Below are 23,441 nucleotides of genomic sequence, written 5' to 3'. Positions count from 1 at the left end.
CCTAATGAGTTCTGTGCTGCATTTAAAGTCCATCAGTGCCTTGATGACAAACAGCACAGCATTCAACAGACTGTGCAGTATCGGTTTTTCTAAAAACAATCTCAGATTTCACTTAGGCTATAAATTGAATCACCCACTGTCATATCTTCTGAGCTGTTAGTGTGCTGTGTAAAAGCTTACCATAGCTTCTCAGAAAAAAACTGGAAAATAAAGCCCTGCTTCTTACACATGACCTTTCCATATCTCTGAAGGGTAAATGCAAGCTAAACTTACTAGTTCAAGCCAAAATAAATAGAAGTGATTTCAAGATCAAGAGTGAAGTAGTTGCAGACAATTTCAGGAAAAAGCTCTTCTTGGTAAAAGGTAGCATGACAGCCTGTGAGAGCATTGTATTTTCTAGTATTATACATAAAACACTTGCAAAGATGAGAAAACTTCTGTCCAAATGCAAGTTTTAGGGAGGTGTTAAGATAAAATTATTAGCTCATTTGTTGGAAGTTCCACTGAAACAGACAGGCTGACAGATAAACTGTATATTCCTGTTCTAGGCATAAGATTGTTGGCTGTTATGTTAACAAAGTTACTCCAAAGTCATATGACTTTGCCATGAATTCACAGCTGAAGTTTACTTTAGGACTGAGCATTTATATGCTGAGTGTAATTGTATAATTAATTGTAACCTGTGTCACCTGCTCCAAGTGACCCTGCATTGACAGGGGGGTTGGACTGGATGATTCCTATAGGTCCCTTCCAATCCTAACAGTTCTGTGATTCTGTTATCATGTTTGCACTCCAGTATCCCTTTGATACATTTAACTTTTTCTAAACAGAATGAAGAGGGACTAGCAGAATTCTTCGAAAGAGTGGTAAAACAGACCCAAATGAAGCCAAAGAAGGTGATCGGCTGGATTCTAAAGGACCTGCTCAGTTACTTGAAACAACATTCCCTTACAGTAAAGGAAAGGTCAGTCGTCTTCATTGCTGCAGCGGTGAGACAGAGGGATCCTTTTCTCATGACTGGTACCCTGTCACTCCATTGCTCACGGCTGCTTTAGTTGCTCCCTGTGAAGTTTGTTACTCCAGGCAGTCCTGCACAGGCCTTGGCTCTGTCCTGCTGAATGGAGTTAGACAAATACATGGCAGACAAGAGGGTCATGTAGTTAAGAGCAGCAGTCAGTGTTTAGTCTTTGGAGTGTGATGATGGTAAGGCATAGTCAGGCCTTACCAATTAGTACTGAACATGAGGAAAAATAGCTTGTCATGCTGAACTGTGTGATCTTTAGGCAAGCAGCAGTAGCACAGATACATTCCAGCACCTTATTCTCTGAGGTAACTTCTGCCCACTTTTTCCCTAGCCCAGTCAGTTCTTTTGTCCTGGCTGACCTCTTGAACCTTCTAGAAAAAAAAGAAATTTCTTCTACAGCAGCAAAGCAGGTAAGTACCTTTCTGATTTTGCTGTATTCTGCATCTTTGGCTGCTTACTTCAGTTGTGTAGCAATTTTATAATGATTGTGTAGCAGTACTATGATTGCTTTAAAGGGAAATGATCTACACTGTTGATAAAGGACAACTTCTGTATCTATGCTATATAAATATAATAGATGCAAATGCCTCATGTTTATATAAAGTCTTAGAGACATATCTGCATATTCACTTTTAGAAGAGGGCAGAAGCTAAATAGTAGACTTAAACAATGTGAACTGAACTCAAATAAATCCTGCTTCTGAACAGAGCAGACAGTAGATCTCAATGTCACTTTTCCAGTCAGGCCTGCGTGAAAGGTCAGTGGGAGCTCATCCATGGCTTGCAGTTAAGATGAGAGTATCAGTTACTGGGTTCCTAGGGACAGTAAAGTCTACGTTCCCAAGCATTAGCAATGGGAAAGGATAGAATTCATCCAAGTGCAGTCACAAAAAGAGTTCTGCATTGGTGTACCCGAGTCAAAAGTGACAGAGGTCTGGCCTTTCTTTTATCCTTGCTTCTTTGAACAAGTGCTATCATGAAGCTCTCAAGCAAGTAAAGCTGGGTTGTTTTATTTTCATCTTGCCTAGGACAGTCTGAAAAAGCAGCTCTTGATGATTTATATTTAAAATTGTGAACTGGTTATGATGGGAACAGTACTGCTGTGTTTGTAGACAAAATTTAGAGGTTTTTTGTGATGGGCCATAATCAGTCATTCACCTTAAATTGTTGCAAGCTCATTTATATGGAATGGTTTGTCTTTTCAGATTAATTATTATACTCTAGTTAAGTGCATGAGGTGACTGTTTCAGTGTTTATCAGTGAAACTGTTAATGAACTGTGAATGAACTTTCTGGTTTGTTTTCTTTTTTTGGAGATGCTTTTGGTTCTTAATTAAGTTGGTCTGTGTCTGTGGATAGCCAGCTGCATACGACAGACATCATAAATAGGGATTTAAGTGCCTGGCTTTAAGCATGTGTGTTTGGAAATTTTATATTGGAAAAGTAAAAGCTTCAAAAAGGAGATAAAGTATTAATAGGAAAAGCACCGGAATGCAGAGCAGCTCTTTGCCTGCAGGGTTGTGGCACACCCATCAGTTTGGTGTCTGTGTTTGAAAAGGAAGCTTCAGAACTCCAGTCTGAATCTCATCCTTGTGGAGGTAGGGACAGGGTACTAATGCTCTTCTATGGGATTTTCTGCTTTGTGATACATTTGTGTGCCAGGCACTTCTGACACATTGTCAAGTGTCAAGAATTTCAGAAATGCATTTGTTGTTTAATTACCAACTCCTTGTAATCTGCATGTTGTCCTCAGGGATCTGAAACTGGACCCAGAAGTCACAGTAGTTTGCCCTCACCCAATAGTGATGATGCTATCAAACTGCAGAAACCTTGCCACATTTAGAAAAGTATTTTGGTTGCCTGGATGTCAGAAGAGTAACAAATGTTTATAACAATTCTCAGCAGTAGGCAGAGACGCTGGATGCCCGAGGGCAGAAAGGGCTATATATACACACCAGCAGATGAACTGCAGCTCCTGGGGAGGGGAGCATGATCTGCAGTGGCAGACACCGATCCAGTGGGAAAGGAGGGACGGGTCTGATGGGGTGAGCACACAGATATGTGTACACATATGTGCTCGCTGCGGGAAGCTGTTAACCACCTAAATTATTTAAAAGGTTTTGTGTTTGGGCTCTGCTGTCTAAGGCAGTAAAAGAAGCAGATAAAAGCCGTGAGCACTGGCTGTACACACTGAGCATTGTGCGGTGGGATGCAGCGCTAAGCTAAGGGCACTGTGTGCTCACATAATTACCATGTAGATAATTACAGAGCTCATGTCCAACTTGCCATCAAACATAGCATCCCACTCCAGAGGTCTCCAAAGCAGTTCCAGGCTGCCGTGCCTATGCAAAAGGTAGAGCAGCTTCCAACTCTGCAGGCACCTGGGGCTGTGGGTGAGCATGTCCTGGATCAGATGGATACATGTTGCCTGGGGCCCAGCCCAGAGGCACTATTTTGAAGCCCACAGTGTGGGGAGCCGGTGCTGCTCCCCCAGGGCTGATGGGGAGTGTGTCTGTGATGGGGCCTTGCTCCTCAAGTTGCCAGGCTGGCAGCAGGTCCATGCCTGGCGTAACAGACCTGCCTGTGAGTTATGGCATTATGGGAGGAGGCTGGTTCCTGGGCCAGGGAAGCAGAAACCTGTCCCTGCTGCCAACAACCATCCTGGAGCAACTCCGTATGAACATCCTTGTCACTGGTTCATGGGGGATCCATGCCCAGCAGGCCATGGAGCAGAGCAGACCTTGGGTTTTGCTGGCTTCTGCAGTTGCATAGGTCACCCACATAGGAATAACTTCAATAGATCTGCTTGGCACCCATATTTTAAAGTAGATAGTGGGGAAATGAGTACAGTACCCATATCTAAACAGAACCATCTGCTTTGACAATCATGACTACACCATCTGGAGGACTGGACCCAACCTGCCCCCGGCTCCTCTGAGAGGCTGAGGGACACCCGCCGGACGTGGCAGCTTCCGTCCCTGGAAAGGAGAGGTGCCCACAGGACTTGCTGTAATGGTGCTACCTGCTGCTTTCCTCCTGTCCTTGGCAGCAAATCACTGCAGATAGGGTTTCCAGTTGGAGCATTCTTAGGCACAGCAGTCAGCTGGCATGGTCACCAGCTGCAAAATGTTTGATATGATGCCCATGACAGCCAGACGTGAAAGTCCTGATTAATTCATCTTGACCAATGCTGCTAAGCCTGCATAGGTGGAGACCACAGAACATCATTAAAATCTAATCACACACAGGCAAGAATCAATAGTAGAAACTACTGAGATTTCAGGAATGGAAATGAGGCCTGAGATTCACGTTTTGGCTCTGGAGACTTCATAATTTGATCCTCCTGTGCTGGTGCAGGTAGTTTGTGTAAATGAGTTGAAATCGTTTTCTGAACTGCTTTCTTTAGATTTGCACTCCTTGCCAAGTGGAGAAACACATTTTTTTAAAGTGCATCTCTTACAGGTCTTGGCCACATCTCTCTGCTTTCCTACATACCTGTAAACAAGCAAGGGCCTTGATAACATTGTTGCTCTACTAAGTGGAGACACTTGTTACCAAATGGGAGGGACACATGATGCAGCTGTCACAGAGAAAATCTGGTGCCTTCAAGGTTTCTAATGGGCAAGCTTTCTTCACTGCCAGGAAATATTTGGCATAGGCATAACAGGGAATCAGAGCTGGATCTCTGACTGTCAAGCTGTCCTGCCCCTGACCTAAGTCAGCCTGATGTACGTGTTGCTCCTGGGTACCTCTGCCATGGCTGGCTGCATAGGTTTTGTTCGTTGCACATTTCCCATTCCTGCAGCCCATGGCATCCTGCTTGAATGCATATCAGTCCTAAAAATCCCATCTGCCTTTTTCCAGGAGAGTGAAAAGGCTTATTCATTGTCCACTCTGATTTGTGCAGTACTTTAGACTGTCCAGGGTGTTTTGCTGGAGGTTGTGCTGTGCCTGGCAAGGACAGGGCTCATTCTGACAGGTGACACACAGTATGGTTGCCTTGGGAGGCCTCCGGGACAGAAACCTTCCTGCTCCATCCCTCAGAGAAGAAGCAGAAGGGCTGTCAGGAGTAGCAATGGAGCGCAACAACAAAAAAAAACCCACAAAACAAAAAAAAAAATCAAAAAAACATCATCACAAAAAAGGCAAGCAGCTGCAGACAGGCTGAATCTCTGTTGGATATGATATATTTATTTCTAGGGTTATTCCAGCTAGCACTGGCATGGTGATTTTTCAATATCACACTAGAAGGAAGATCTTGTAGAAGACATCATATACAGCACTGATTTATTCAGTGTAAAGATCTGAAAGCGTTCCTTATAGCTATTGTATCTCTGGCTACTTATCAGTACTTCAGTATTGTGATCTGCCTTTGGCCCTCTCTCAAGGAAGAATTTAAGATGTAGTTGCCACAGTACAGCTGTGTGTCATTTCCTTCTCACAAGGTCTCCAGAAGAGTTGATAAGATCCCATAAAAAGCTTCAGAGTGCCACTGGCAAACAAATACCCTCTTCCAGCAATTGTATGAATATTTGCTGTGAAATAGAGAACTCTTTAACCAAAGGTCTTTTGTACCCAGAAATTTGTCATGCTGAAGCAAATTGCTGGGGTAGTTAAGATCCCATCCCATGTGCATCATTCTACCTGAGTTCTCTTGCTGCCCTGCAAATTATTTAACACGCAGTTTGGATGCCCCTCCTTGTCTTCCCATCAGAGTCTCTTATTCATCCTACAGGGAATATTTAATGCTGAAATTTTGACATGACATGCATTTCCATATTGGGACACAGCAATGGCCCAAATATACAATTATATCTTCAGCTCAGGATGGAGCACAACAAGCTGTTTTAATAAGGGTTTTCTTACTCTCCTCCCACGGCCCTGAAATAAAAGCAAAGGGAATACAGAAAATGACTGCCCAAGGAAATTGGTTTTTTATAAATGTTCTCTCCTCTCGAGTGTATTCCAGGGCAATAGTCCTGCTGCAATGTAGGAAAACACTAGCATTAACAAGTGATTATTCCACAGGCCTGGGTTTGCCCAGCAGTCCAGTACTTGGGGATGATGCATAGGTGGGCTGGAGCTGCTGCATTCATTCTGCTTGGCACCATTTTTCTTCTGCTTTGTCATACATATTCTCATTACAGCCTGCTGGCAAGGCCCGGTAATGGGATGAGTTACCTGGGATTGGACTTGGTACAATAGTCAGCTAATCGTCAGTTCCCGGGCAGAGCCATTGCTCATGGAGATGCATTTCCTTGCTGCTCCCAGGCAGGTCTGTGAGTGATGTGAGAAGAGCAGGAGTACTGGCAGAGGAGCAGGGGGTTGTGCTCAGCAGTCCCCTCTGCGGAGCCCCCAGAGGCACTGGGGGAGTGGGAGGCTGCAGCACCTGCTGCCAGCCATTAGCCTGGACTCGTGCAGGAAGTGGCAATGCTTTGTCTCAGTACAGGTCGCAGAAGAGGAGGGAGGTACAAGGGCTCTTTCAGAGGCACATGATTAAATCTTAGGCTTGTTCTCGTTTAGACAATCCACTCTTAGCAAAAACAGGGCTTCTTGGGTCCATAACCGAAATACTGCATGTAAACAATGTTGGTAAGTCAAGCCACTGACCTTTGCTGCTTTTATTGTGATTTTCAGGTGCTTGCAGAATTGTGGAAGGGAGAAGGGAAGACTCCCCTTGAAATTGTTAAAGAACAGAAACTTGAACTGTTACAGGATCAAAAAGAGCTTGAACAGATCTGCCAGGCAGTGATTGATGGACACAAAAATGAGGTGATTATGATGGTGCTGGGAACTTTCTGCACTGTGGCAGTCTGTGGCACTGAAAGGGGGTTAAAATAGCCTCTCTCTTTTTCCCTTTAGATGGCATTTGAGCTCTAGAGCCATAGCAGTAAAGCTACTGCCAAGATATTATCAAGCTTTTCTTCTTTCTTATTTTACTAAGTGGGTTTTTTGAAACTGAAGCTTACACAATATGATCTGCAAAACAAATTACCAGTCTGGCTAATGTGCTAAGTCATTCTGAGAGACCATAAAACTTTAATGCAGGAAAGCAAAACTGCAGGGCTCTGTCCCTCTCCAGCTGTACTGCCATTAACCTGACCCTGCCACTCAGCCACATAACTCTGATTTTTATGTCATCTGTTGTGGTATTGGGGCAACACTGTTAAACTGTTCTGGAGCTGAAGTTACCTGCCAGCAAGGCATATATTAGTTATGGAATTAGAGACTGTATCAGAGCTGGCAAGGCAGAAATTGTGCTTGCATCTGACTTTTTGCCATATCCCTGTCTCTGTCCACTGCCAAAGAGAGGAGCCTCGCTGGCTCTCCTGCCTGACAGTGGCTGTGGGGTGGGAAGGAGCCAGAGCCCTGTGGCAGCAGCAGCAGCTCCAGAGCTGCTGCCCATTCTGCTGGGCTGTGGCAGCAACACAAACGCTTCCCTGTGGGGGATGATTGGCTCTTCCCCATCTCCTTGAAAGACACACAGCAGCCAGTGTGGGTCAGTCTAACAAGGTCTGAGCTGGAAAAAAAGGGAAAAAGCCCTTGTTGATCATGAAGGGGAGGAGTGGGAAGGGATCTTGACAGAGTCTATATAATCTGCTTTATAAGAAGCAAAATGAAAACAAGTGCTTATATGTTCTCTGGAGCAAAAATGTAAAAGCAGAAGTGAATAGCCTACTTCTAATATAAACAATGTCTAGCTCCATTTGCCATTTGGAAAAAAACATTAACATCTTTTGAGAACAATACCGCCCACTCCAGATCTCATTGGGGGATGCTAAGAGCTCTGCAAGAGCTTTTGATAAAATGAGCTTGCAGTAGGTCAGCGTGACCTCCATCTGACTTGACTCATTTGCAGAGCCTGATAAAAGTGCTGCTGTATTGCCAGGCTGGTATGAAAGCATAGGCAGGGAGGGAGAGAATGGAGAGAACTGACTGGGAAGTGCAGGAGCTGGAAGGTCCATAAGCACACTCCCATTTCAATGTGTTTTGAGAATAATTTTTACAGAACAAAATAGCTTCTAAACAGCTGTGACAAACCAACACTGAGCACTTTATGACAGTGCAGGACCAGGACTGTACTGCACTCTGCCCCACATAGGTAATTTCTAGCAGATCCAGAGTAATGAGTCCTTTCCACTGTGCAACATAACAGAGAAGATTTTAGACTGACAATAATTCAGATACTGTAATGAGAAGCAGTATTTGCATCTGAATTTCGTATTGGCACAGTGCATAGCTCCTGTGTCTGCAACCCTTCCCTGAACATCTGCAAATATGTCATCCTGTTTCATTGCATTGATTGTGTTGTGCCCAGTAACTCTGACAAGGTAGAGAATGCCTTCCCTGCCACACAAACAGTAGCCAGATGCTTGTCTTTCAGCAGTAGCATCTCCTTTAGGAAGGCCCAAAGGTGAAATTTCTGATCCTTTCAGCTTTTAAACATGGCCCTTGCAATGTAGCAGGTGATTGTGCATCAAAGGCTGTCTGATAGGAGGTCATATTTTACCAGTTAATTAATCATCATGTTGTAAAGGAGTCCTTGCTTGAAGGAAAGAAAAAACACCTACATCTGTGCTTGAAGGACCTCACCAATATTATCAAATAGATTTTGATTCGCTTCAAATTACCTGTTAGAACATTATATTCAATAAAATGGTAGATCCTATTAGCAAGGAAAGTCCATCTCACTTCTCTGCCTTTTTTCCAGGAAATTGCTGTTCAAGCTGCAGACACTGTAAAATCCAAAAGTATTTTCTGACTCTTTCAATAAGAGGAGCTTTCTCTATTAGTTGTAAGGCCCTGATGCTGTAGGGACTCGATGTTCTCTCATGGGAGCAGAGCAGGAGCTTATTGCAAGGCTGAAGGCAGTTTTTATAAATAACACTTTATCCAAAATGTAGTCTTTTATCACAATAGGCGAAACAACAAAAATATTCATACCTTGGTTGGGAATGAGTGAAGATGTTCAGTTTTCCTGTAACAATGGTGTTTGTTCCATTTTTTTTTTCTTTAAAGGTTATGGCAATAAAGGCAGGAAATCCAAAAGTTCTAAATAAGTTAATTGGTCTGGTACAGAAGAAAACACAAGGACGGTCCAGTCCTGTTCTGGTGAAGCAATTGCTAGAGAAGAAGCTGTCAGGGTAGCCACAAGAGAAGAAGCACACAAGCAACTAAAGAAGCATGTGCTTTGTTCTGTCTGCAAATGAACCTTGGTGTCTCCTTGTGCAGCACTGTGCTTGTTGGATATACTTCAAGCAGCTTGAAGTCCCAGCCTTCCCCGGATGCATCAGCCAAAGGCAGATGGGCCAGAGAAAAGCAGGATACAGCCATTTGCATCTCCCATGCTTTGATGTGGCACCTGGAAATGTGATTTCCACACAGCCCTGGGAAACAAGGTCCCAGAGGTGTCTGTGAGTACACAGAGAGCTGAAACTGCATGGGTTAGTTTTCCAATAAAGCAGGTACAAACTCAGCTTTTCTGTCTGCCTGTTTGTGAGAAGGGGGATTCACAATCTCAAATCACAATCTCAGTCTGGGCGTGCACACCATAACTCACTGTCATTGTGAGCACAACAGGAACAATTATTAAAACACCCAGAAGTCATTGAGGAATCCACGTGTGCCTCGATGCCTTAAGAGAAGGGAACAAAAAGTTCACTGCTATCATTCTCCCTGGTTTCTGAGGAAAGGGAAAAGGATGAAGCCATGAGCTGCTTCACTGTGAGCCTAAAGGTAGTGCCACAAACAGAAGTGCTGGCATCTCACCCTGTCAGATTGTTTGCTCACCTTCTCCCAGTTCTGCACCCACATACCTGCTGTGCCTGCTCTCAGTTCTGAGGAGTGCCTGAGGGGTGTGTACCTGAGCCCTTCTGAGGGTCACATCCCATTTTGGCATCAGAGGCTCAGAACAGCAGATGTACAGGCAGCCCTGTACAACCTACAACAGAACAAGCAGAATCACAGAATAGCTGGAGTTGATTATTGGAGTGCAGCTCCTGGCCCTGAACAGGACAGCCCCAGCTCCAGTTTGTTTTTTTTTTCCTCTGGAGGCAAGAACTTGGCCCCATGTTACACACATCCAATGCCCAGGGCTGCTGCTTCTCTGGCACGTGGTTTTCTCCTGTCATCTGGAACTGAATTGCTTTGGATCATGCAGTTTGGAACTGTACTGCTTAGAAATGGAACATGCAGTTGGCTGAGCTGGATTCAGCTGCGGCTCAGTCCTTCTCCACTACTTAATCCTAAGGGGTGTTTTGTGCTGGTAGTTTTTATTTTGGGTTTTTTACACAGTTTGTTTTTCAGTTCCTGGCTTTCAGTAATCACTGAAATGCAGGGATCTGGAATAAACTTCCCCATCCCAACCAGCTTTTGCTGATCGAGCCATTAACAGGAAATGCAACAAGAAGGAGCCTGTCAAATTTTCATGTAGTGGGGAAATAAATCCCATTTAGTACCAGATGCTTGAAGTTCTTAAATCCCTCCTGGAGATTGCTAAGCCATACTTTTTAAAGATCACACCTACCTTGGGCCTCACAGCTACTTCTTCAGAATTGTTCTTTAGGATGTGCCTGCAGGGCAGACATTGTCACAGGAGTGCAGCAGGTGTGGCCCTGGGACTTCAGTCACCTTTGGCAAATGTGGTGCTTGCAGCACTAGTTCAAAGTAGGTTGATGGCAGTTCTTCCTCCTGAGTGGCAGTGCTGATGTTGTGTCCTGAGGAGGACATTGCTGTACAAATTGCCTGAGGTTCAAGTGCAAACTCCTTCATTGGAAGGGAAAACTCCTTTGGTTTTCAATCCATTTAATGAATAAAATGTATACCCATTATTCATTAAAAAGTACCTTTACAATTCAAACATCATCCTACAGCTTATAAAAAGCAGTAACACAACTGCAGTCAAAAACTGTGACCCTTCAAAAGCCAAGCAAAAAGCCTAAACCTCCAAAAACTCCCAAATCACACCATGCCCAGGATTTTCATGTAATTTGACCTTCACACTAAGACTTCTACTATCACTTTTCACATCATGAGCAAAAGCTACCATTTTTACTTAGAGTGGTGTGAGTTTTCTGTAAGTGTTCAGTCAATAAAGGTTTAGATTATACAATAAAACTACTGGAATTCTGTTCAATCCTTGCCGTGGCAGCAAGAAACAAGAAGGCACAATGGTTTCTCCATGAAATCCTGAATCTTGGAGATCCTCACTCAGTTTAGAAAAAACAGTTTTCCCAGAGGTGGTCCTCCAAAGGTTAGTGTTTGTTGTGGCACAGCTGGATGCTGCTCTGCAGAGTTCCTCACTGCTGCAGTGGGTGCCTTTTAAAAAGAGAAATCAAACCAACAATGTACTTGGAAGAATAATAAATAAGGTGATGAAGGAAGCATCTCAATTAACGTAGCAAGGCTACTGCTGATAATTCTATGGGCTAATTCTTCTTAGCCACTCTTTTACTATGGAATTATACTTTATTAATGTGTGCAAAACCTGTTAAAAATCATCAGCCAGGTTCTCTCTGAGTAGAGTCTGTGTCAGCACATCATGCACCTGGGCCTGTGCAAAGCACTGGACACTGTCCTGCATGGCATCCTTATCTCTAAACTGGAGAGACATGGATTTGATGGGTGGACTGCTCAGGGGATAAGGAATTGACTGGCTGGTTGCACTCAAAGAGCTGCAGTCATTATTCTGATGTCCACATGGAGGCCAGTAATGAGTGGGACTGTCCAGGGTTGTCACTGGGCCTTGCCCTGTTTCACATCTTTGCTGGTGACAAGAACAGTGGGATTGAGTGCTCCCTCATGCATCAGCAAGTTCTCTGATGACAACAATCTATGGCATGGTCGCTGCAGGACAGGGATACCATACAGAGGGATCTGGACAGGCTTGAGAAGGGGGGCTGTGCAAAGAAGTGGGATTTCAGGGTGCTGGGGGATGACAAACTTGACATGACCTGGCAACGTGCACTCACAGCCCAGAAGGCCAAATATGTCCTAGGCTGCATCCAAGCCCTGTGGGCAGCAGGGCAGGGGAGGTGAGACCACCCCCACAGTGCTGCATCCAGCTCTGGGGTCCCAGCACAGGAAGAACAGGCATCTGTTGGAGCTAGTCCAGAGGAGACCATGAAGATGGTCAGGGGGCTGGAACATTTCACCTGTGAGGACAGGCTGAGACAGTTGGGGCTGTTCAGCCTGGAGAAGAGAAGGCTCTGGAGAGACCTTACAGCACCTTCCAGTTCCTCAAGGGAGCCAGCAAGAGCTGGAGACGGACAAGGGCATGTAGTGGTAGGACAAGGGGGAATGGCTTTAAGATGAGAGAGGGCAGGTTTACATTGGATATTAAGAAAAACATTTTTCCTGTGAACCACTGGAACAGGTTGCTCACAAAAGCTGTAGATGCCTCATCACTAGAAATGTTCAAGGCCAGGTTGGATGGGGCTTTGGGCAACGTGTTCTAGTGGAAGGTGTCCCTGCCCATGGTGGGGTGTCGCCCTGTGCTTCTAAAGTTCTTCTAAGCCTTCTGATATTTACATTTTTGTAACAGAGTTTCTCATGCACTTTTCATGTAAATAATGATTGTTTTGCAGTCCTTTCTAGAAAAAGAACAAATTAATAAACTGCTAGTTTAATCAGTGTAGTTAAAGAAGTAACAATTTCATCCTCCAATCCATAGTCACATTTAGAATTCTACAAATACTGAAGTAAAAAAATAAACATGCTCTTTTTCGCCTTAAACATCTCAACGTGGAAGTGTCATTCATTCCGTGTTGTATTGCAACAGTGTGGGGGTCAGAATTATATTAAGGTCCCTTCCAACCATTCTGTGATTTACTCTTAAGTCTCAATCTATTTTCACCTCCAGCTGCCAGAGACAATGGATAACAAGATTAAAAAGGGATAATTGTAATATTCTTTCCTTCCAGGGAAGGTAAAGAGCACCCATAGTCTATAAATTTTGCACTATATTATGAAACAGTCAGTTCTGAAATTTTTAAAATCTTTTGCAGACTCAAAACGTAAATTTCTTTTTGATACGAGAAAAAAGTGGTTTAAGCCAATTGAGATCAAGATAATGAACCTTTTTAACATTTGTGGAGATACCAGCTACCAACTTCAAAGCAGCGGTAGCTGGCAGTGCTCAGACCTGGCAATGGGAAGGCTCAGTTGGGCCAGCTCAGATTGCTCCCACTATCCAAGCCTGCATTAAGGGGCTCATCAGTCACCTCACACCCCTTTGACTGAACCAATACAGCCAAAACATGGGATCCTTTTTGCCTGCCAAGGCCCTTATACAGCAGCCACCTTCCCATTCCCCTAAATGGAGCTCACAGCAAATTCAAAATAAACCAAAAAAAAAAAAAAAAAAAGTGGAGCGCTGTACTGAGCAAATCAAACAGCTTTGGTTTATATCTGCTTAGAGCGGTTGATGAGCACATTAAAAAAGCAGAAGCAAGAGCCTCAAGGAATTTAGTTTCTGCTATTTAAAGACAAATAAAACAACCCTACAGGACAGGTGGGTCTGCAGGATAGAAGGCAGAGCCTGACTCTGAAGTGTTCGATGTAGGACATCCTGCAGGCCAGGAGGCTGTCCCAAGTGTGGCTGTATCAAGGCTGGAGTTCTGGAATGAAGATTGAGGCTTTGACCCCAACTTGGAAATCTCATTTAGCTACTCCAGTGCTCTCTGATCTAATGATTGCAGATGCCATCTGTGCAACAGCATCAGGCAGGGTGAATTAAGGACAGTTTCATGCAGATTTTCAGCAGTTACTATCCATGAACAGAGGACCAAGGAAAATGCTCACAAATTAAAAGCTGACACCAGACACTCACGACCATCTCATCTACTCATTGCTCGAAGTCTTTTAAGAGGTCAGGCCTGAGGGTGGAGAGCTGATACTTACTATCTCATATAGCTCAAGTATCCTGTATCTGAGGCTGCAGAACAGGAGAAGAAAGTTGTCTAAAAGGATGCTGGCAGTGCTCTAAGTAGTTAAGAAAGAATTTCTAGCACTCAGCCTTGGATGCAGAGTTTAATTTTAACTGTGTTAAAAATAGAAGTACATGATAGGAACCTTAACTAAAAAATTATAGAGAGCATTCAGCCGTGGTTTCAGTCTGGCCCCTTTCCACCCTGCTTTGCGGTGTGGTGTCAGGGTTCTGGGATGCTTTTGTGTCTCTTCTGAGCACCCTCTACCTACACTTACACAACCACTGACCTCAGCAGCAACTTCCCAGGGATTTATGGCCTTGTGTGCATGCACAACCTGGAAAGTGTTTGTTTTCTCACACATAAAGAAAAACAAATTGGGTTTTCAGTCAGCTGTCTGTTCTCAAACTGCATGAGGGAGAAGAAATAATAGCACGCTCCTAGTTAGTTTGCCCTTGTTGCCAGCATATTCTTAAAATGCTATTTACACATACACACACTGGATTCTGGATCAGGCCATGGCCACTTAAAACCAAGTTACAGCAGACAGGAGGTTTCCATTTATCAACCCAAATGCTCCGAAGCTTCCCTGCACTGGGATGGCTTCAAGTGGAAGTTGTCCCCTGCCCCCTCAGAAGCCGCAAACACTCAGGTAATACAGAGACAGAGAGGACTCTATTGATAAACAGTGTGAGGAATGCAGTAAAATACAAAATCCCAAGTTGTCATGACCTGTAATTTGCTGTGCATTTTTCTGCCCATTGTGATGAGAAATTTAGATTCCACCTTCAAGAGCCCCTGGGCAAAGCACAATCAGTAACTAGGGATGACTGCAGTGGAAACACAAAACCACTGGGAATCACTTGTCTCCTGACTGTACTCCAGCCCACATCCCACTTTGGGCTAGACAGCCTGAATTTTAACTGCAATAAAGCAAACTGCAGAAATGCTCAGGTGACACCATGAGGGAACAAAGCTGCAGAAAGAAGATAGTTTAGTGAGCAATATAGCTGTGCATACTCCCAGTGGAACTGAACCTTCTGTCCAGGACGATGCTAGTCACAGATCCTTAAGTTCTCCTGTAGGGCGTACAGGCATGTCACAACTGTCTACAGCATTTCCTGACCAGCTGCAAAACTAAGTGGTGAGGGATCCTGACCTTTGGTTTCTCCCCTTTATCTGTGTGGGGGAGCCCAATTCATGACCCTGTGAACAATTCCCATCTTTGCCTGCTGGCTTTGCCCAAGAAAAAGACTGGTGACAGCTGTGCCAGATCCCATATTATCCCACTTCATACACAGGCAGCAAACGAACCCATGCAACATTCCCTGCCTTGTCATTGCAGCCATTGGAGAAAGGCCTCCAAGTCCAGTACCTGGAGCTGCAGAGCTGCACTGCCATGATCCTTACAAGAGCCAACAGCTTCACTGCAGGGAATGCTCCCTCCATGCACAGCCTTTTGTGTAAGCACAAAGCAGTTCTCCCAACTGTTTGCATCAGCCACAGCTGTAATTGTCTAACCCACTAAGCAGGCATAACCATCAGTAAGTTGTATTTTAGCTGCTCAAGAGGCCACACTTTCAGGCTGGTCCTGGAGGCTGCTAGATTTTTTCCACACAGAAGCTCAGAAACCAATGTTATGACCCCAGAGATTTACAAAAGACACCAATCTGTGTTTCTAAACTCCCAAGTGTGCTTGGACACCAAGAGACACGAGTTGTTGGCTCAAGCTGCAGCAAGGGATACTGAGACCCAGAGCCACTCCCTCTCCTTTGAGTTCGAGCTGGCATTTTGTCTAAGCTCTGGCCAAACTGACATAGCAGCACTGAGCTGGACACAGTTCAGTTGTCTTGGATTTGACTCGTCCATGTTATTTTTTGGTCTAAATCCAAGCTAGTTATTTTTAAAGCAGACTGCAATAAAACACAGCTGCTGTGGAAATGGCTTCATCAGAGACGAAGGTTTGCAGGTATTTAGTCCACAGTACATAATTGTGTGCGTGCAGTCTGCAGAAGTGCCAAAGTTGAGAAATGCAGCCTTTGCACAAAAGTTCCATCAGGGCTTTTAGCCCAGAGACTTCAGTCTTAATTTAATCCAGCTGCCACAAGAACCATTATAATCAATGAACAAAAAGAAGATTTGCACAGTCAGCAACAAAACGCCACTTTAAGCACCTACATATTTGAGAATCCAAGTAATGCTCCTTTTCATAAATAAGAGGCTTCCAACTGAGCATGTAACAAATTAAGTACATTGATGCTGGGCCACAACATGTTTAGAAAAGCTGGGGCCACTAAAAAATAAAGTGCATTTAGTCAGAGCAGGGCTTTAACCACCAACAAAGTCACAGAAATAGTGCTGCATTCTGTGGCTGTCTGCGGTCAGACAGCTGGCACCACCATCATCTTACCCAAGCACCTATTTATGCAAGTCTGACACCACCTTCACAAGGAGCAAGTTTTACCCTTCTTTGCACATTTCTGTCCCAAAACATCACACAGCACTGCTGTCCACTTGGACAGGTACTGCAGGACATGGTCATATTAATTTTTCAAGTTTGAGCTTTTTCTTTCTGGTCTCTGATAAATCAGAGCAACACAAACATAAATTCTGCATTTCACACAGAGGGAAGTGGCCCCTGCTACTCTGCATTTTACCTTTGGTTTGCTCATTAATGTAAGCAGCCCATGTATCCTCCATTTCTGCTGATAATGCTCAAAGAGTGCAAGGAGGAACATACTCGAATTATCTAAATCAGATCAGGACACAGCAGTATTGTTACTGTACACTGCCAGAGCTGAGTTAAAAGAAAAAAAGAAGAAAATCCCAGTATTCTACTCATAAACACAGATGCAATTTAAATGTTACAAACGTAATGGGAGCTGTCATAAGAACTGCAGGCATGACATAGCAATTTCAGTTAATACAGCAGAGTAAATTGCTTCTTAAATCAAGTCATCCTCAAACAGGAGCTGTGGCTACAAATTCAAATGATACAATGACATAATTTAACTGCAACAAATCACACTGCTCCCATCCTTTTCTTTCCAACCCTGAGATTTTAGAGCATCTTAGAGGAGCTAAAAATCCTTCCTGAAGCATGAAACCTTCTGAGAGGCTTAAGCAGAGTGCACAAAAGGGTAGTGAGTGTGTACACGCTGTGCTGGATGGTGAACTTCTCTTGGTAAATAGAACTTAACCTCTTGAACTTAAACCCTCGGAGTCTGCAGGATGCTGCAAGTTTGTTTGCAAATGTTTTTCTCTGAAGGACTGAACAGATCACTTGGGCTTTGTGCACGGGCCAAAGAGCGGCACTGGTGGCAGGAGTGCTGCTCAGGCTTCCTGAATATCCAGTCCTGCTCCCATTCCAAGGCATGGCTCCCGGCTGATGTCCAAAGTCCACCTCAATCACACTTTGTTTTCTCTCATCCTAGGAAATTAACCAATCTTACTAAAAATACCAAATCACACCTGAAAGGCAAGTGCTCTGTACCACAGCATGACACCAGTGAATTCAGACTTTTTGCAAAGTGACAAACCCCAAAGAAAGAAGCAGCAAGTAATTTATGATCTGGATGTACCTGGGCCTGCTGGTGGGAGGGACAGTCCACGCCGGATACTAGAGTTTTCTCATCTCCACAGAATACAGCTGAAAACAAAAGTTTTCAATTCTGTTCTCGAAAACCAAAGTCAGAAGTTACCAGGACAAAAAAAGACAATGCATTTTTCACACCTAGAACTGCAACACCAATAACTTGATCCCATTCAAAATATCATAATACTCTTTAGGGCACCCATGAAAAAGATCAAATTTAAGAAAAACACCTAGAATACAATAATATAGGTAGTTAGCACAGCTAGCAACATGTGAACTGCACCTGACTATACATGTCCAAAGATCAGCACAGGCATGCATGAAACTGCTGAGTGCTTTAGTCCAATCAATGCAAACCATGTGTATGTTTACTGAGACTAACCCAAAAAGCATCCAAAAATGGTCAAAGGTAAAAGAGAATGACTACAAATTTTTGAAGACAAAGTGCTCACTTTATAGGTAGGTTGCAAAAACAAAATAAACAAACACTAAAACAAACCAAAACCATACACACACAAAAGCAGGTTTAAAATGCTGGAAAGATCCCTTGCAATAGCAGAACAGCTTAAAAACACACTCCAAGGCTACATAATTGGAAATGTGGCATTCACAGTTTGAAGCATCTAGTAGGAGCCTGGAAATTCACTTTGGTATCACTGAGCCACCACCTGCAGTCTTTGGAACAGATCTGCCAAGGCACTTCATTTGGAACTGATGCTGAGCCAATGTACCAAAGAAGGACTGCTCCAGTCACACACCCACCTGAATGTGGGAAAAACCAGATCACAAAGCACTTACTTGTTCTTGGACAGAGCAGCATAATGCTGTGGTCCTCCACGGACCTACAGGCAGGACCACAGCTTGGATCACAAGTACAGGGTTTTTTTGGGAAATGATGTATCATTGCTGAGAGACAGGATAACACATTATCTAACTGGAGAGAAGAAGCTGATTAGAGAAGCATTTGGCTGAAGAGCTTATGCACACAGATGTGATTCATCTGAAAAGATCAACATTTTCAAGCTAAATCACAGGTTCTGCATTTTGAAGGCAGGAAGAGGCAATTCCCACCAACAGTTTTTTGTGCTGGCTGCCAGACATTATACTGCTATTACATCTGAGACACAGCTGCAAGTCTGATCCCACTCCAAAAAAAAGCAATGCAAAGGTACATGTATGATCTGCATTTTTACATTCTAAGCCAGGGTCACTGCACTCCTCCACCTCCTCCTTTTGGGGAGCTGACAGACATTTCCCATTGGTGAGGGGACGCTGTGCACAAACACAGCTCTGACCTTTCAGCAAGAAGCCTTCCACACAACTCCAGATTTCAAAGGCTGACTTTATCCTACTGGATGTAGAACATAAACTCTACTAAAACTTACAAGGAAAATCCTCTCCTTCCTCTAATTTACAGATGCTTTTATGAGCAGTCCACATTTTAAAATCCTCATGTAGCTTAACAGATCTGCTGGGATGAAACTGCAGTGATTTTGTCCATTTGCTGAAAACACCAGTTAAAATTAACAATCTCCAAAGAAATCCCTTCTACCCAGCAAATAAGGATTCTTAGTTCAGAATACAAACAAAGGAAGGAAGTGTTCAGGTAGTAATTTACTGCCTTGAGCACTGGTCTGCAGAGTTCTTTATTTTTAAAAAAGTGAAATAATCTTTCTAATTCCTGTTTAAAAAGTCCTCAAAAAAAAGGGATTAGATTGCTTCTGCATTTTAGCAATTGTTTCTAAACCACTAAAAGTGAGCTGATCAAACTTTCCTTTTGCTCACCTGCAGTTTTCCCAGAAGAGGTGAGAAGCAAAGCAAGCACTGACCCTACAACCATAATGCTAAAACACTTCCAACACATACACTGAACACCCTCAGGTACAGCATGGAAGGCAGCAGAAATGAGGGAGTGGGGAAAGAACCCACAGTGCCCTAGGATAAGTTTTAAAAAAAATTAAATTAAAAAAAAAAGAGTCAATCAATCTCATTACTCATTTACAACAACAATGTGAGGCCAGGGGGGAACTGATAAAGAAAGAGCTCTCTTCAACCTGGGTAACTAATACCTAAAGAAAAACCCCACAGCTTTGGCTTCAGCTTCCAAGAAAGCTGCTGAGGTGAAAGAGGGCCATGTGGAGGTCAGTAGGTGATTTACAGGATGGTGATGCAGTGGCACCTGAAAAACTAAACAAGTCATGAATTAAAGCAAACCAGAAAGAGGCAGCTCAGAAGCAACAGAGAAGTTCTGGAGGGGATTTTGTTGGAGGCAGACTTTGGGATTTTTTTTTTCTTTGAATAGCCTACAGCAGGCTGACACAATGAATGCAGACACTTTAATCTAGACCTTGTAGATTAAAGGAAGAACTTTTCAGAACTACCTAAAGGATTTAGGAGCTTAAACTGCACTGCACATTCCAGAGGAATTTGATGTGCAATTAATTAGACTGTTCTGGAATGTCTTTGGTTTTTGTTTTAAACTGTTTTTTTCCTTGAAATCTCTGAGAAAGTGTGTTTCAAAATCAGAATGTGATTAACTGGAATTCCACATTACGGAATTACAATGAGCAGGAGAACAAATGTATACAAATGTTATTTCTGATTTCTGTTTCTTCACATTTTTTGGAGTCACTGTTAGCTTATATCCTGGGCAAAAGGTTTTATGGCTTTCTTGAACTAAGCCCCTCTTTATGTAGCCAACTACAACACACTGGAAGCACAATTATGCAGCTAAGATAAGACAAAATACAGTGGTGATGCACCAATTCATCATGTTTGGGGTCTTCTAATGAAGCCCATTACTCACACAAGAGAATTTTCTCAAGCAGTTAGTCACCACCAGACAGCTTTCCCCATTACTCCTTCCTTTTCTGCAGCTAGTGACTAGCCTGGTCCTCTTCTCACCATCCCAGAAATGCAATATTAAGAAAAGTCAACACCTAAATTAAAAGTAAACAAACAGTATTTAACTTTCCCTTAACCTTAAAAGAAATTAACAATAAAACAGAACACCTTTCATGAGCAAGCAAACCTTTTTCATTTAATAAAAAAAAAAGACAAAGACAAAAAACAGCCTGCTGTCCATTTAACACTACAGAAAAATACAGAGTATCTTTCTTTAGCTTATTAAAACAAGCATACAAACAAACTAGACACTAATAACAGCTTGCATAGAAACATTTTGTTTTGTACTTTGTGCAAATCTTACTAAATAAGGCATGCTGGCAGGCTTAGGTAGCAACGCAAGAGTTATCAAGGAATGCCAAGGAACCGCAAGGAAAATTCCAGGCAGTCTGCAATCCACATCCACTTACACACTTCGCTGGACTTCAAAGCCCAACAGCTGATAGCTGCAGATCTGTCTGCAACATAAGGCAATATGGTATGTGTAGGGCCCAGCACCTGCTTTCAGCTACTCAGAGGTTTGCTACACATAAGATCACTTGAATTCAGAAAACCTGAGCCAGTAGTTAAAATGGGGGTTTTGGGTGGGGATCAGTAAGAACCCGGCTTCAGGGTGAAGCAAGGGAAGAGGCAAAGACAACAATGACATCAAGAAACACAGCCCTTCACATACGCCTTTTCAGATTTTGTGCAGATTTTGCATGCTTTTTTATACTGTGAACTTTTCCCATGGAGCAATGTTTTTTCAAGGAAATTTGTCTAACAATTTATCCAGAAGAGTATTTGTGGAACAGAAAAAACTAACATGTTTGTGTCTCTTAGCCAGCCAACAAGTGTCTATTGCAGAAATCCAACGGGAATTAGTGACACTGAAGAAGGGTGGCTGTGTAACGAGGAAGGGATGAAGAAGGAAGCTGCAGTAAGAGCAGTATCAGAAATCTCAAATAAGTTATGTAGCACAGAGGGAAATTATAAGGCCTAACTGGAATAATATTTTGCCTCCTTCTTCCCCCTCCAAATCAAGTATTTTCAGGAAATATTGAAGTACAACCTTCTTCTGAAAGCAGCTTTGCATTAAAAATCTGTTTAAACTCCAAAAGCTTTTTCAAAACACATTTTAAAAACCCGTGAACAATAATCTTCAAAATCCCCCAGTAATTTTTAACATAAAATGGAATGTTCCTGGGCTAGAGCTGCCAGCTCCTTCAGGAACTCTGGGAAAAGGGCAGCTGCAAGTACAGCGTTCCTCACGTGTGCAGGAAGGCTGGGATGAGCCAGGCCTTTCTTTCCTTTCTGTCCCAGGAAAGGCTGCAGTACGGCTGGGTAAGCTTCAGGAAGATTCCTTCCTTTCCCTGGGTTGCTGCTGAGATGGACATCACCTAAAGACAGGAGGAGAGGGAGAGGAAAGAAAAAAGACTCTGTATATTAAGCACACAGAGTACTTGTACAGTGTCCAAAGCCAGTTTATAAGGATTGTGTTCAGAACTGTAATTTGCAGTACCCACATTGTGCAGGGAGATACTGCACTAATCCAGCATTTAAAAGTTCTACGTGGCCTGGTTCTATTGCATTTTTTATTACCTATCCTTCCCCAGGTTACATATCATTCAGTTACAGCTCCAATGAGAGAAATATGTGGGCAGAAGAGGAGTCAAGGGAAAGAGTAATATGGATTTACCTTCTGAAACATCAGATAATATCTACCCATCTAGAGCCAGCATGGTTGTCTCTATTTCAACGATACTATGCTCTATCCCTCCCCTACACCAAACTGTTGATCTGATTTTATTTCTCTTTCTCTATCCTCTCTGTGAATCAATGTCAATGGGTTCGAGGCCGAGCTACCACATCACCACGTGAGTTTGAAGCAAGTTAAAAACTAAGGGGAAAAAAAATTAAAATTGGATTTTTCTGCAGCTATAGGCCCTACTAACTACCCTTACTTCCCTGTAAAGCAACTAACCATTAAAAAGAGAGCAAGTGAAAGCCACTGTGTGTTCTGCTATATGATCTCTGCTGCCAGAGTTCAGAGGATCAGAGCTCAAGTATCAGAATGCATGGAATTACAGTGACAGCAGCACTTGAATTTCAATCAATTGCTCCTTGTTTCAACCTGAAGCAGAACTGCTCTTTAACTAGATAATAATTAATTTAGTGAAACTAAAAAGGTGACAAAATCTAATGCTGATGGAAATAAATACTCTACAAAGAAAAATTAACCTGTAGAACTCACTGCTACAAGATAGAACTCACTGCTTCAAGGTGTCATTGAGGCCAACAGCAGACACAGATGGATGAAGTCCCGCCTAACTCACAAGTGGGATGCTCTCCTGAGATGTATAAGTAAATCATTTAAAATAAATAAAAGGGCTGTTATGTTAATTCACACACTGCAGACAAGCCCAAAACTGCATTGCTGCCTTCAGAAGGGGTTTCCCTTACATTGCACACAGTTTATGTTAAAGTAAGAGTCTTGAGTGACGCCAGCCTTGCTCTGAGACCCCTCCAAACAGCGAACAGGGGGAGCTGTAGATGAAGGCCTCACTCGATGCTGCACAGCAATCCTCTGTTCAATAGCTCTGCACTTTTGCTCCTTGCCTGTACTTCACCCAAGGCATTGTGGAATTACTCTACTCTTCCAAACACTTGAAAAAAAAATTTCATCTCAATCATTTAACAGACTCATACTTTTCTTGAGTTTAAAATACCTTTCCAACTCCAGACTTATCAATCATTCATGTTGTTATTCTACAAATTTCTACCTACTAGAGACAGAGTACAGGAATTTCTATTCTGTGGGAAAATCTGACTGTGGGAGGAAAAACAACTTAAATTATAGATTACAATGAAAAGATAAAGTTTTAAGCGTCCCCTGAAGATTTTTTTCTCAGATTTTCTACTGTCAAAACATTTCATTATTAATATTTTAGGTTTTTTTAAATAGTTTAGGCAATATAACCAGAATGCTAGTACACTGTCAAAGCTTTGCACTTC

The 23,441-nt window shown here is 43.0% G+C and overlaps 2 protein-coding genes across 4 annotated transcripts in view; one reads left to right on the top strand and one right to left on the bottom strand.

Annotated features, from left to right (window-relative positions):
• Positions 1-9,498, top strand: part of GATB (glutamyl-tRNA amidotransferase subunit B) — a 41,949-nt gene extending 32,451 nt beyond the window's left edge. For both annotated transcript variants that reach the window (XM_059470337.1, XM_059470336.1), the window contains 4 exons: positions 831-964; positions 1,356-1,434; positions 6,660-6,794; positions 9,042-9,498. In XM_059470337.1, coding sequence (XP_059326320.1) covers positions 831-964; positions 1,356-1,434; positions 6,660-6,794; positions 9,042-9,170 — 477 coding nt within the window. In that variant the 3' untranslated portion in view covers positions 9,171-9,498. The remainder of the gene's footprint in view (positions 1-830; positions 965-1,355; positions 1,435-6,659; positions 6,795-9,041) is intronic.
• Positions 9,499-20,556: 11,058 nt separating this feature from the next.
• FHIP1A (FHF complex subunit HOOK interacting protein 1A) overlaps positions 20,557-23,441 on the bottom strand; it is a 76,935-nt gene continuing 74,050 nt past the window's right edge. For both annotated transcript variants that reach the window (XM_059470773.1, XM_059470774.1), the window contains exon 12: positions 20,557-21,826. In XM_059470773.1, coding sequence (XP_059326756.1) covers positions 21,609-21,826 — 218 coding nt within the window. In that variant the 3' untranslated portion in view covers positions 20,557-21,608. The remainder of the gene's footprint in view (positions 21,827-23,441) is intronic.

This window comes from Ammospiza nelsoni, chromosome 4 (genome assembly GCF_027579445.1).
Source record: "Ammospiza nelsoni isolate bAmmNel1 chromosome 4, bAmmNel1.pri, whole genome shotgun sequence".
NCBI classification, from domain to species: domain Eukaryota; kingdom Metazoa; phylum Chordata; class Aves; order Passeriformes; family Passerellidae; genus Ammospiza; species Ammospiza nelsoni.
Note: the sequence above shows the minus strand (reverse complement) of the source record. Positions and strands in the feature narration are given on the sequence as shown.